This window comes from Esox lucius, chromosome 1, assembly GCF_011004845.1.
Source record: "Esox lucius isolate fEsoLuc1 chromosome 1, fEsoLuc1.pri, whole genome shotgun sequence".
In the NCBI taxonomy this organism is placed as follows: domain Eukaryota; kingdom Metazoa; phylum Chordata; class Actinopteri; order Esociformes; family Esocidae; genus Esox; species Esox lucius.
In genome coordinates this window covers 34,271,090-34,286,061 of record NC_047569.1, presented here as the reverse complement: position 1 = coordinate 34,286,061, position 14,972 = coordinate 34,271,090, and the positions used below count along the sequence as shown (strand labels likewise).

Sequence of the window (14,972 nt, the reverse complement as noted above, 5' to 3'; positions counted from 1 at the left end):
ATATGAATGGGCTATGGGGTAGGGTGGCAAGACCGAAGCCTTTTCTAAGAAAGAAAAACATCCAAGCCTGGCTGAAGTTTGCGAAAACAAACGTCAAGTCCCCCAAAAGCATGTGGGAAAATGTGTCATGGTCTGATGAAACCAATGTTGTACTTTTTGGACATAATTCCAAAAGGTATGTTTGGCACAAAAACAACACTGTACACCACCCAAAGAACACCATACCCACAGTGAAGCATGGTGGGGGCAGCATCACGCTTTGGGGCTGTTTTTCTTCAGCTGGAACCGGGGCCTTAGTCAGGGTGCCGGGAATTATGAACAGTTCCAAATACCAGGCAATTTTGGCACAAAACCTTCAGGCATCTGTTAGAAAGATGAAGAGAAAGTTTACCTTTCAGCACGACAACAACCCAAAGCACACATCCAAATCCACAAAAGCATGGCTTCACCAGAAGAAGAAGAACGTTTTGGAATGGCCCAGCCAGGGCCCAGACCTGAATCCAATTGAACGTCTCTGGGGTGATCGGAAGAGGGCTGTGCACAGGAGATGTCCTCGCAATCTGACAGATTTGGAGCGCTTTTGCAAAGAGGAGTGGGCAAATATTGCCACGTCAAGATGGGCCATGCTAATAGACTCCAACCCAAAAAGACTGAAGACAAAGTATTAGTTTAAGGGTGTGCACACTTATGCAACCAGGTTATTGTGAGTTTTTAAATGTTTCCCCCTCAAAGATTTCAGTTTGTTCATGTTATAAGTCACATTAAAGGTTTAAAAAGTTCTGACATGATTTATCTTTGTCTAAATCGTTTACATCACAAGAACCTTGCATTTTAACAGGGTTGTGTAGACTATTTTTATCCACTGTAGCTTGTATAACTTTTCAAATGTAGAAAGTTGTCAGGAGGAGCATGTATAGCTATATAATTATTATAATGTCCACGTTCTCAAAATACCTAAATGCTGTGAATACAGAACTATACTTATGTCACAGCTATTACCCACTTTTTGTCTATAAAGCCCTTTTGCATTAACTGTACTATCTAACCTCTTTATTTACATATGGAAGCAGTTTCCCACTAAACTGTAATGGTTAAACTTACTGGTCACTTCTGACTTTTTCTGTCTCCTCCATCACCTCACCTCTTTCTTTTTCTTCTGTCTCTTGGCTTTGAAGTTTTGTTTTGTTTGTCTGGCTATCTTTCCATTTTCCTCTGTGTCATTTACGAACAGAAAATCATGGTCAATCTCTGTATTGATATAAAGGAAAAAGAAAATATCACTCTAACCAATCAAATATTCATGGATTGAAGCTCAATGGAAATGTAGCTGCACTAAAATGTAAATAATTATCACCACTGTCAACTTCAGCTAGGTTTGTGTAGCTTGGATATTGGCCATGGTCCTAATCGCTTTAATATTTGGAAATTAAACGACACAACAATAATAAATATACTTTTATCATCTACAAAAATGTGGCATTTCGGTAAATTCCCTTGAGCCTTTTTACTCCGCTTTCAGCGGTGCCAGTAATTCTGAATGCGACTGAGATTGCAAGAGGAAAATGTCACCCATAGACAGAGCAATTTGCTGACACCAGCTTAACAGACCACACCATGTCGTTGTTGTCTTTCTGACTAGACGTCATTCATGACTCCCAAATAGTATAATTCAAACTGCATTAAGAGTCATACCACTGTGAAACCCAAAATGATATGTTTTTTATTAATTCCTGGGAAACAGCTTATGTAAAGTTAATATTTCCATGTTTAGACACAGAGTTTGGGAATCAATCAACTGAGTAATAGAAAAGGCAATAAGCTACATGGAAAACTGACAACAAATAGGGAAGCATCTCATCAGAATACAAAGTATGTCAGAATTGTTTACTATGCAAATAATGGCATGATGTGTTGGCTAAGTACTGCTGCCTTGCTCTCAGCGGGGAAGATTGCTGCTCATTGTCGCCAATGGCGATGGTTTCCAGCATGGGGGCAAAATGCATTGGCAATGCTATGGACAGATACACTTGCTTTTTCTTATATCAGACTTACCCTTCAGTGCCTATCTTTACAGCTTTTTTTCAAACTTTTTAGTAATGTATGAAGTCAGTGAGACTATTGATTACCATGTTTCAGGCTTATTGCAGCTCTCTTTGAGAGCTGTAATATTTCCTGATCGTTCAATGAGGAGAATTCCATAGCTTTCTAAGCTTTTTATAAGTTTGTATCAGTCCGATCCAAGGCATTTTTTATTTTTTTAAAGGCCCAATCATTTTATTTTGAAATCATCATTTTATTCTATTTAATAAAATAACTGGTATTGTGGGCATTAGAATACCAATTTTTCACAAAGTAAATTTTTTGAGTGTTATTTCAAGCATCATTTGGGAATATCATTAAAAAAAAAGTAAAAATTTCTACTGCACTAGGCAATACATAAAATAAATCTAACATTTTACTCCTAAATTTCCCTAAGAAACCTTCTGTCTTTAAAATGATCTGTGTGATCACAGTAGGAAACAACTTTTGAATATATTTACTGAAACAGCTTTGGCAATAAAATTGGTCTAGAGCCCACTCCTTAACCAAGATGAATGGACATTTGTCTGTTATAATCAGATTCCATTATACTTTACCAGCTTGAAATTCCAGGCATTTTCCAGGCATTTTTTTTCTTCCCACAATTTCATACAAAATATTGTAGACAGTATCATAAGAACAGGAATGCTTTTTTAAATATTTTTTACATTAATGCTCATTTAATATGCAGTTATTATCTGTTGTGAACATAATTCCCCTTAGATAATGCCTGCAATTCCCTAGAGTATCTCTCTAAGAGGTGGGTGTGTGAGTTTCAAATGAGCATGTTAATTACAGTAGTAATTACAGTAAATTACAGTAGTAATTAACTGAAGGATTGTGACAGACTGTTGATAAGCTGGAAGCTTCTTTCAGCTTTTTTCCCCCTTAGTAAATCACATTCCCCCTACTGTAAGTCAGCCCCCGAAATTGTTGCTTGACCTTTATTTCCATTTCCTGCTCTTTGAAATTGAGTCTTTAATTAATTGTCTGCCTTAAGCCAAGCGTTTGGTTAGGCTTTTGTGTTGCTTCAGAATTTTTTTTCTGAACCATTATGGATGTTTACTCTAGCGTCTCCAATCTCTTGGCTACTTGGCTAACTTAAATCGCCGTAATGGAGCTATCATTTTGACATATTACCATATTGTAATTATTGCCTGCCTCGGCCAATGCGAACAATCTGGTCGATAACGGATTGGCTGAGCTGCTAATAGAGATGGAGGGACCAGGAGTGTGGCCGTGTCTGTCTGTATGCGGGTTGGAGCTATGTCAAATCAAATCTGTGGATGTATGTGTTGACCCAGGGGGTAAGGGGGAGGTGGGTGAGAACAGAAAACAGTTTTCAGTTTATCAAATAGAAATGTACAGGGGTCTTGTCTACTGTCGTTTGTATAGTGTCAAAGGTACTTCGAGCTGTTAAACATTTGGTTGAAATCACATGTCCACTTTGCTCATAAGCCTCGTCCATAATGTAGTTGAAGAGTTTAGCTCCTCTCTCTTGTCCATGGTCTGTATGGCCATGCTGTCAGGCTGATCTCACACACCAGGAGACAAGGTGACCCAAGTCCACTTTGCCGTGATCCGCCTGGCACAAAACTGCAAGAGTCCTCATCTTTATTTCAGTGTTTTCTATACCGTCGCACATTGTCGCTGTGTTCAGGTTTACTTGTGAGCTTTTACAGAGTACAGGATTCATTTGTAGTAGGAGTTGAATCGTTCCTTTTTAGCATTTTTTTTTTTTTTCACCTGTAGCATGGTTGCATTTTTTCAGCTGAAACATCGTTAAAAAAAAGAAATTGTTGCTCCATCGTGATTGGAGAGTGAATCGAGATAGTGTACTGCAGTTCATGTTCTCAGCATATGCCGTAGCCAGCTAAATGAATGGGGTTTGTGGCCTTGCCCACTACTAGATTATCCAGGAGATCATGTCTCTTAAATCCTACAAATGGGCTATTATTGTTCCAGGCTCTGCTATAATTCTGTGAATAATAGATCAAAAAGCGGTCATTTGTTTTTTATGCTGAGCAGAAAAGCCAACTTGTTTTGATGTATGCCCCTATTAAACAAATGCGAATGAAGGTAATGCATCGTTGAGATATACAGTAATAGAAGCATTACGGAAGCATCTTCCAAGCTCATGTTATTGCCATCATTGGCTCTGAACCCAAAGGATTATGTTACTGTATTGCCATCACTGGTTACGTTCCTGCTAACACCCTGTGGTCTTCAGAGTGCATTTTTGCTCCTCACACTGGGAAAGACAGTGAGCTGTATGGGACACATGCATGTAAATCCTTACTGTTGTTTTAGACAGAGGAAACACAATGGTTCCTTTATCGAATGTCAGTATTGTCCCTCTATATAATGAGTGTGAGAGTTATGTTGACATTTGGAGATGGTTCTTCATCCCCAGTCTTTGTAATTAAGAGGCAGCGGGATGCTTTAGAGCAGGGCTCTTCAACTCCCGTCCTGGGGGCGCGTAACATTTCGGACTTTTCTTTCTACCTTGTAGTTAATTGCACTCAGCTGGTGTCCCAGGTCTGAATCTCTCTTGATTAGAGGGAGAGGATAAAAAACAAAGGCCTTCAGCCCTCTGGGACTGGAGTGGAATAACCTTTCTTTAGAGCCTCTAACTTAATTTACAAGGCTATTGATATCAGCATGAAATGACTTCTTGCTCAGAACACAATGTAGACATTCCAGTTTTTTGCATAATCACTGCGCCAATAAAATTAGATTTTGTTATTGCACACTGACTGTGCTGGGAAGACATAACTGTCTCCTTCCACTTTACAAAGTGAGGTAATCATTTGATATTGTGTCTTTGGGGAAATCAATAAGAAAAAGTAAAGAAATGTTACTAAATCTTAATATAAGGAGATACTGGAAACATTCCCGTGCTCTCATTTTCCATCATCATCATCATCATCATCAATCGATCTCAAGCTTCCTCCAGTAGCTACACTCACAATCAAGCTTTTCAATTTCAAGGGCTGAAGCTGTTTGTCTTTCTCACCGCTCAGTGCCTTTATGTTGAACGGTATGCACGTTCCACCGTGTTAACCTATCCCTGAAGTAATGCGTCGGTTTTCCCTCTGGTGTCCAGGGCCTTGAACTCTCATAACATGCAGCTACATCACCAATGAAGCTTTTAAGTGTTTTTGGCACTCAAGAACAGTAGCTACTCTTCAAACTGTGCCATGTTTCGTTATATAACCTCCTGGTTCAATAGGCTGCTACACTGCTCTCTTCCACTGGATATTAACCTTGACATGAACCTTACATGAACTTACATGAGTTTAAAACATTTCAGTTGGACTGTTTTTGTTGTGTATTTGAGTATTTTCTAAATAAAAAGCCCCAAACAACTTCTCATATAGTATTTTAATGGGTATAAAAACACAGTTTTTAGACCAAATCACTAATGTTTTTTTTATGTGAGGTGTTGTGTTGTCCTCTTTCAGGAGACACTAATGTAAATTCTGAGCTGTATATAACTTTTTTTCAGATAAAACCAAATGTACACACAAACATACCAAATATTTATTTAAATGTTCTTTATTTGAAAAATTACATCATTATGCAAAAACTGTCCAAATAGTATTTTCAAATGCATTCTGATATTAAATGCAAAATATTAGACTGCTTGTTTTTTCTAACAAATTAATATTCTAGTAAGATCCAATAATAAGTATAGAAGATATACATTTAAATATCAAAATTAGTATTTACAGTATATAAAAAGTTACATTTTGTCATTCAGCATACCAGCGTACCAGTGATTTCATACATTTCAATTATATGTAGGAGGATAAGCAAGGATAAGTTAACAAGACAAAGCTGAGGGTAATTAGTTAAACATGAACGCAAAGGTAATATCAGAATCCATCCCTTATCATGTAGAGATGGGTATGAACGCTTTGTTAATTACTTTAAGAAAAGAGGCTGAACTCATTGTTTGGTTTGCCCTTTAAAAAATGTCAGGGCTATAGCTGAAGAAGTTGGTTTGAGAGTGTGGTTTGGTGTCTTGTCTGAGTGTTTGCACGGGGGAAACATTTGTACGTTCATTCTGCCAAAACTATAGTTACAGTAATGCCTCCTTCTAAATTGAAAACCAGGCTGTAAGTAGCCTATTCACATCATAGTGCATGTCATAAAGCTGTAAATCCTTTTAACATAATCGTGTTCCAATGCTCATTGAACAAGTGTAGAATGTAGAGAATCGAGGAAAGCTAGTCTCTAGTAAGACAATGCATATTTTCGCAAGAAGGCAAAATTAGTTTTCACAGTGGAAAAATATATGGTTCCAGAACATATTTAAACATCAAATGTACATAGAGCTCTGGAAAAAATTAAGAGACCACGGCACCTTTTTCTTTTCTTTCCAAAGACGTTGAAAAGGAAAGTTTGGAGTGAGGAACAGAAGCGTTCAATTCGCAGTGGTCTTTAACCCTTCTGTTCCTCACTCGAAACCTTCCTTTTAAATTTTTTTTGGAAAAGGTGCAGTGGTCTCTTCATTTTTTCTGGAGCGGTATGTACATTCAATGTTTCATTGACGGCCCTTTATTAACCTAAAACTCCGATAGTTTGAGGAGGCCGTAAGTAATCGACAATTCTGAGCACACTGGTATCTATACCAGTTCTTCAAATTAGATGCGTCTGAAGTTGATCCACGCAACCTTGTTGCTTGCAACTAATACATTTGGTAGATGAAAATTCTACAGGATCTGCATGCTGAAAACCTGAGTCTGCCTGGATGCTCTTGGAGCTTCAGTTTAGCTCAACAATCAACACTTCAATCCAATTTGTGAAAAGTCTCCATTGAGTTTCGTCAACACAATTCTGGACATCCGAGCGTGTAGAGCTCACCCTGAAAGCAGTGTTGGATATTGTTTGTTTGCTTATTAGCAAATGTAACTTAGCAGCGTGTTACAGGTAGGGTCTTTATGGGTGATCACAATGTACGTCATGTTTGCTATATTATTGTTAGCTAAAATGCTCAGTATTATAAATAAACAGTTTTAATGAATAGCAGAGGAACAGTATTACAGCTTTTCATGAAATAGACGCTTGCTTATTAGAGATTTGTGATATGCACACATGTAGGAAGAAAGGCTTGCGATTGGTTGAATAAACCTGCATTTCAACAAGGAACAGGGGGGAGCATGCATCTAGCATGAATTTCAGCGTCTGTCCTTACTTTAAATCCTAACCTTAACCCTTACTCCTATCGGGCATTTAATGCATTCATTTCAGATACGCCCCATTAAAGGAAGAAAATGGTATCATATACACACATTTCATTTTTCAATACAGCTGAAATGCCTTTTTTGTGTGCATGTCACACAACTGCTAAAAAGCAGTTTGTGCCTATTTCATGAAAACCTGTTATGTTGTGTTTGTGGTACCTTTTGGGGCCTCAGCTCTGTGGAAGGTAGGTGTGTGTGTGTTTGTATGTGTGTGAGAGAGAGAGAGAGAGAGAGAGAGAGAGAGAGAGAGAGAAAAAAAAGTGTATGAGAGTAAGAGTGAGCGTGCAAATCTGGATACTGACAGTAAAGAGAGGTAAGGTAACAGCCAGGTCTATGGGGAGCTCATTATTCAGCTCCAAGCTTGGATACACCACAAGAAAAACACAAAATACTGTTAGTGTGTGTGTGTGTGTGTTTTAGTCTGCCTGTTGAATTGCTAGCCTTCCGATTCAGAAGATGTGTTTAAAACATGATCTCACTTTCTGGCGGTAATATTTGACATTTTGTCCAGGTGGGGGGGGGGGTTAAAGCCAAAGCAAACGTCAGTGTGTTAAGTTAATGAGGAATCTAGGAAATATTACGCCCCTGCACAAAGATATCCTAAAGGAATGGAGGCCCACTCCATTTTCCACAAAATGTGGAGAAGTCCGTTCACTCTCTGCACAATGATAAAACGATTAGGAGAAGATACTGGGTGGTCTCTGCTTAAGGCTGGTCAAGGTTGAAGTCAGGTAATTAGGTTAGGCTTGGGATTGGATTCCTTCACAGACACAGAGCCTATCTTTTGACAGTAGAAATGACGTTGTCCAAGACACACTATGTCTGTTTTGGATTATAGCGATTCTTTTCAGTATTTTTTCGGTGTGTAAGCAGTAGCTCCTACACTTAAACATATTACAAGTATTTTGTGGCCTTTGATTACCACGTGGGGGGCAGTTTTGTCGGACTCGTTGCGTTTGGTTTCAAAACGTGGGATGGGCCTCTCTGTATGCAAGAGGTGAGTAGCACTTTCTTTTGTTTATCTACGAAGTGTTCTCACCAAAACATTCCGAATATCTCAGAGCGGTTTTGACAAAGTTGAAACAAATAATTATAGCAAGAGAAAACAGGGTGTTAGTGTGCGAGACAGAGACAATCCAGGTGGTACCAGCAGTGAAACAGCAGGTTGGCCCAGCTCCTGGGTTCTGATGGATCTCCAGGTGACAGGCTGTTGTCGGGGGGCCCATGGCCATCCTGTCAGCCCCTCACCCGGCACCCCACGCTGGCTGCCACGGCTCGTCGCTGGAGGCCTCTGGACCATCCGGCCTGCCACCCCCCACTTTCTCACTCTGACTTATCCTGCTTTGTATAATACACAACGTGTGTGTGTGTGTGTGTGTGTGTGTGAGCGAGCTTGATAACATCCCCGGGCGTATGCGTGCGTGTGTGTCTATGTTTCCAGACTCGTCAGCGGCGTGCGCTCATGCTAGCTAGGTTTCTTCAGATGCCATAGGAGGATACGTGAGGTGACCTTGTATGTGGGATGTTTGACGGCACCCAGGAGGGCATACTTAATGATCAGCTCGTTTGCACGCTCTCCCTTACTAATGATCTATTAAAGTGCACTTAGAGAGTAATTATAGGGCCAATCCCATTGGGTCAGACCGGGTGCACAGTGCACCAGGAACAAAGGGAAGAAGATGAACATGTTACTAGTGCGCAGATGATTGTCAATAAAGGAATAGTGGGGACTTTTTAAAGTTGTTTCTGTGGTGTGTGTGTGTGTGGGGGGGGGGGGTGTAAATAAAGTAATAGAGGTACTTTTTCATAATAATAATATAAAGAATGTGTGAGTGTGTGCATGAACAATTTCGTTGTTGCAGTCAACAACATCAATATCCATGTTGGAAATGTTCTCATGAATTAATAAATCTTTCCGTGTGTTTATTTGAATACTCATTCAGAAAGAATTGCGAGCAGACAAAACACTGTTTCTGGCTCCACCAGCTTTCTTCTCAAGTGCTGTCTCTCACTCATCGATATCTATGTAGTATCTCAAGTTCTCAAGGTCCCAAATGGACTTGGCAGAAAGTGCAAAAACAATCTGCCATGACTGCCTCAAAAACATCAAAGCATCAAAAGCTAGCACATCAGTTTGATTGGTCTGCAGCGTCTTACCATAAACGTAATTTAGTTTTTTAGATTGCTTGTTATCAACGGGACCAGAGAGACAGACACTCATTTCAGTCAGATACAGGGAACAGCCAGCTAGAAGAGAATACTGTGTCCACACCAAATAGAATTGTGTATTTGGTCCATATGTGGCAGCCCCCCCCCAACGCTTCTCTCCAATTTGGACCTCGTGGGCAATTGACGACTACACTAATTCCATCCTTTCAATCCTTTCGCCCGGGTAGAAGACAAAGACGTGACGCTGCCAGCATTAGGGAATGTGGCTAGTCATGCTTGGGAAGTTCAACAGGGCTTTCTTCTGTTCTGCCTCTGGGGCTCTGAGGAATGTACTAGATGTGTCCCTTATACTAGAGGGGGCTCTTTCAGAGGCAGGCCCTGTCTCTTCTGTAGCGTCCATCCCTCCTCCCTCCTGACACTCAGCTTCTCTCTGTATCTTCACCTCCCCTTCTTCCATCCCTCTGTACGCCCATGACACAGTTTATCTCTGGATCCGCTCCCCCTGAAACTCTTTGTCTTTCCTGAACTTTTTTTCCTCTCTCACCGTGATACAGCCCATCACGTGTCTTTGGTTCGGCCGTGGCCTGCTCACCTTCCCCTACTCTGCTGGTGTTTGTTGTGAGAGCATTGGTCTAGTTGGGCTTTGATCTGGTGTTGCAGAAGACAGCGCTAACATGCTACCTTATCTAAGCCCTGGGATTTGAAAGGCTTTTGCTGGTGTCTTGTGAGGTTTTAGCCCCCAGAGGGGTTTTCTTTCCACTCAACTCACCGACCTCAACAGACCTTATTAGGATCAGACACACCCCTGCTCACGCACACACACATCCTCCTCTACACTCCTATAACCTCCTCCTCCACCCTCCTCCAATAACCTCCTCCAATAACCTCCTCCTCTACACTCCTACAACCTATTCCTACGCACTTCTCCTCTGCCCTCCTTGTGTACCACCTTCTCTTCTCCATTCCCAACCCTTCTCATTTAAACTCATCCTCTACCCTTCTCCTTTAACCTCATCCTCAACCCTTCTCATTTAACCTCATCCTCTACCCTTCTCTAGTCCTTTACCCTCTTCCTCCATACTCCTCCTCTAACTTCCAACTCTACATTTTTCTAACCTGTTCCTCTACCCTCCTCCTTTGGCCTCCTCTTCTGACCTCTTCCTCGACCCCTCTTCACAGTCGTCCTTCTGTAGCCTGAGTAATGTTCCTCCTCCTCCGGCCCTCGTCTCCTTCTCCTCCTCCCGCCTCTCGGTATGTGTCATGCGTGTCCCGGGGGCCCAGTAAGGTGACAGACGTAGTCCCCGTTATAGACTGACGCCGGCACTGCTACCTGAGGGGGACAGGGCTGACGTCTCCATTAACCTCCTGGTGCTGTCCTCCGCTCCCCAAGGGACCGCCGCAGTGAACTTTCAAGTCAAACTTTTCCATCCAGGCACACTTCCATGGGCTTTTCCTGGGAATGCCCACACATCTATGAATATGCAAAAGCAATAGGCAGACACACACACTGTACATACACACAAAAGGAATTAGATGGTGGTGTACATGTCAGGAATCTTAATTAGCCACAGTAATGAAGTTGATATAATGAACATCAAGTAAATCAATGAAATTGAGGCTAAACGTGTTTGATTAGCATGTGCCCTTTTCCCTGACATTGATCGAATATTCAATTAAATGCCTCCACATGTCAAAACAATTCAACCTGATTGATGTTGGAAATGTTCAAGAAATGTTCATAAAGGTAACCTAATATTACCTAATACTGTTACATGTTTGATCCTCTGACTGCTCCCTCTGCAGGAGTTCTCTCTGCTGCGATTGGACGACGTCCCCAGTGAGCGGGTCAACATTCTGGGCTTTTCCGTCTTCAACCGAACACATCCGTTCTTCCAGGATTTCGTCCTCAGCCTCAACCGTTCATGGCAGGAAAACTGTGACCACGCCCCCTTTGCTGGCACACCGGTGAGACCAGGACTTTAACTTCTAAAGACCACAATCACGTCTGATAATTAGTACTATATATATTTATATCTGGAACTTCTATAGTTTTGTAGATATAATGTGCCTTGGGAGGGTATTCAGACCACTGTACTTCTCCTTATTTGGTTACTCACAATAACCTGTAATGACAAAGTAAAATCCGTGTTCTAGTAATTTGTGCCAATTTCTTGGAAACGAAAAACTGGCAAATTCAAGTGCTATGGCAAAAACAAATAATAGCATATTACCCCTCGGCCCCCAGGAGGACCTGTACAGATATAGCCTGTAGAATGGGTTACTAAGTCAACCAGAGCTCTTTTCCTGTATCGCACGTTTACCTCTGAGACTCAGATTCATTACTAGCCATTAGATGAACTTGAAGAATGTTAAGGCTGTGAAGTGTTTCTGTGCCTTTAATACTGTTGTCTGTGTAGTGGTTAATTAGTCTGTGTTTTTTAATTGCCACAGGCTTATTAAATGAATGTGGCTGGTCGTGTACTTCTGAGCATTAACATAAAAATGTTCCATGTCTGCTGCTGAACTGTACCAAAGTATGTATTTCTTGTGTTTTCTGACATCAAACGGAGAGCAACGAGTAATTCATTAATTGCATTTATTGAATTTTTGTTTCTTAATTAAGCCGTCAAGAAGGATTTTGTAAAATCAATGGCTGCTGTTTTTAGCTGTTTAATACCAGCTGTGTTTCTCAAGTTGCATTTTTTTCTTAATTAGGAGTTATCACTAATTAATCACAGGATGTTTTGTAGTCTATCAGATAGAAGAGTGAAGGGATAATTATACAAGTATCTTAAAAACCTGACTACAGAAGAACGAGTGGAGAGATAAAGAGACATGGCCATGGAAGAGAGAGATGTGAGGAAGAATGGAGAGGAAGAGAGGAGATTACATTGACTGGGGTAGTATAAAAACTACACACCATAAAGCATTTATAATGGATAAGGACATCGTTTATTCATCATTTATTAAGCATTGTTCCTACATTTATACCTTATATTTTGTTAAAATGATCTGGGTTTATGTCATGGAGTTACTGAATCTACCCAAGACGACTCATCCATGTTCTTATGCTGCTTGCTTTGGGATCATTTGGTTTCATCCTTTGACCTGAGAACAGAAACAGGGGATTTGTTGTTCTGATTAAAATCATTGTCGGAAGTTTGTGTTATATTAATATGCATTCATCCATGAAATCACAAGGCTTAGCTTACATTAACATCATATGCCTTTTTCTGTACATCTTATTGGCTATTTTAAGCCGTTTGAAAATGTAATGTGCTATCGGGTTAACCTCGACAGCATTGAGTCTTTGACTCTTCTGAATCTGTTGAGGCAGGGCCAGAACACTGGGAGTGGAAATGAAAAGACACTGAATGAAAATACAGTTTAAAAACCTTTTAAAATACAGTATTAAATGTTTAATAAATGGCTCACATTAGACTTCAGACTCGGAGGTCAGGAAAACATTGGACAAACTTTGATTTTAGAGTAAAAGGTGCCTTTAAAGTAACATGAGTTGACATATGGTCAGCCTTTCCCTCTGCTCTTCCTTCTGGATCCCAGATGACGCTGCAGTACTGAACACACTCTAAGTACGCTTTCTCAAGCTGTTGACTGTAGTACGGTCCAGTTCAACAACTCACTCATTCAAATGGTCAGATATACTGCATTATAATATAAATGCTAATGGCTATGGGATTTTTTTTTTTTTGCAATCATCTATAAAGTCCCATATGGGCAGCACATCAGGGACATTAGGGCCCTTATAGCTGCATTATACACACACAGTGTTGATATCCGCCACCCTCATCCACACATAATCCATGCTATCATTCATTCTATATTGTATTTCACATATTACATAGAGGACTCTTGTTTGTATACAGTCTGCAGGATAACCCCCCCCCATTCCTGCACTTTTGCCCAACTCGGATGGATGTGTGGTAATTGGAGCGGTCATGACTTGCCAGCTCGAGCAGGGGTGAAAGTGGCGGGGCTTTCTTCAGCGTCAGCACATCACAGGATCCTGATGATCTAATGGAATATCTGACTGCTGCACAGAGGCAGTCCGGCTGGTTTTAGCCCAGCGCTGACCGAACAGAGCGGTCCCCAGAGCGGTCCCCAGACCTTAGGCCTGCGCAGGATCACTCTGTGTTTCTGACTGCATGAACAGCCCTTTCGACTCCGTTCGTTCATTGTTTCTTCTTTTTTTCTTCTCTCTCTCTCTCTCTCTCTCTCTCTCCGTCTGTCTCTCTCAGCTCTCGTCGGCGCTGCTTTTTGACGCGGTGCACGCAGTGGTGGCGGCAGTCCAGGAGCTCAACCGCAGCCAGAACGTGGGCGCCACCCAGCTCTCCTGCAAGACCTCCAAGATCTGGGAGCATGGTACCAGCCTCATGAACTACCTGAGGATGGTAAGAGTGCCCCACTCTGGACAGGAGGGGAATGACAGGCTGTAGTTAGCTCTTGTGCGAAGCAACGAACAGGGTCTGGAACCCAGCTAGGTCGCAGGCCATCTTTCTTCATTAGTACACTGCAGTGGGAAGAGGGCAGCGGACTGTCGTACTGTAATGCAGATCCCTCCTCATTACGAACACAAGCCCTTTGAGGGATTTAGACATTAGAGTTTGACATGTATTGAATTTCAGACATCTTTCCTTCAGCAAAAGCAAATGTGAAAATGAGTCATGTGTTGCCATTTCGACGTTATCCCGCCGTCACTTTGTCATCCCATAATCATCTCGTCGGAGGCTCGCTTGTATCAATCATACTGCTGTTTTTCTCTCCGTGTCGGATAATAGGGGGGCTTGGGGTTTTGTTTCAGCAAGATTATCAGCATGTTTCCCTTCTGGATAATCCAATCAAACCTCTATCCATTGAAAGTTAGTACTGAAGCCCAGCCAATCCCAGCCCTCCCTGTGGCGCTGGTGACAGACCTAGGTTCAAGCAGACCACTATCGTTGTTGCTTTTAAATTCTTGGGAATGTGGGAACAAGCCGACCCGTTTTGCCGGATTTGGTTAGCGGTTTACACTTGTGGGTGACAGACCTTGGGTTCTGTTACATGCCAGGCCGACCGTAATCCGGCCCAGTTTACCGATTTGAAAGCAAATGGATGCAATTTTAACACAAATGACCAACACCACCAGCATCGGCAGGAGGCCAGGTTGACACTTAATAACATGGGGCTTGTGTCTCTTGTTTTCTCTCTCTCTGGGATAGGTAGAGTTGGAAGGTCTAACGGGCCACATTGAGTTCAACAGCAAAGGCCAGCGCTCCAACTATGCCCTGAGGATCATGCAGAACAGTAGAGATGGCCTAAGGCAGGTAAAGTAACTCTCCCGTTCATACAGCGCTACAGCATATTGTTTTGCAGGCCTTTGTCTGTTAGTGCTACCCCAGCACTGCGTTGGATTAGACAGTAAAGTGCTCCCAGAAGTCCAGAGGGCTGCAGTGCAGTAGCAAGACATGATAATGT

The 14,972-nt window shown here is 41.6% G+C and overlaps 1 protein-coding gene across 1 annotated transcript in view; it reads left to right on the top strand.

Annotated features, from left to right (window-relative positions):
- grik4 (glutamate receptor, ionotropic, kainate 4) overlaps positions 1–14,972 on the top strand; it is a 371,059-nt gene that overhangs the window by 289,481 nt on the left and 66,606 nt on the right. Inside the window, exons 9-11 of the mRNA XM_020047780.2 lie at positions 11,301–11,462; positions 13,757–13,909; positions 14,717–14,821. Coding sequence (XP_019903339.1) covers positions 11,301–11,462; positions 13,757–13,909; positions 14,717–14,821 — 420 coding nt within the window. The remainder of the gene's footprint in view (positions 1–11,300; positions 11,463–13,756; positions 13,910–14,716; positions 14,822–14,972) is intronic.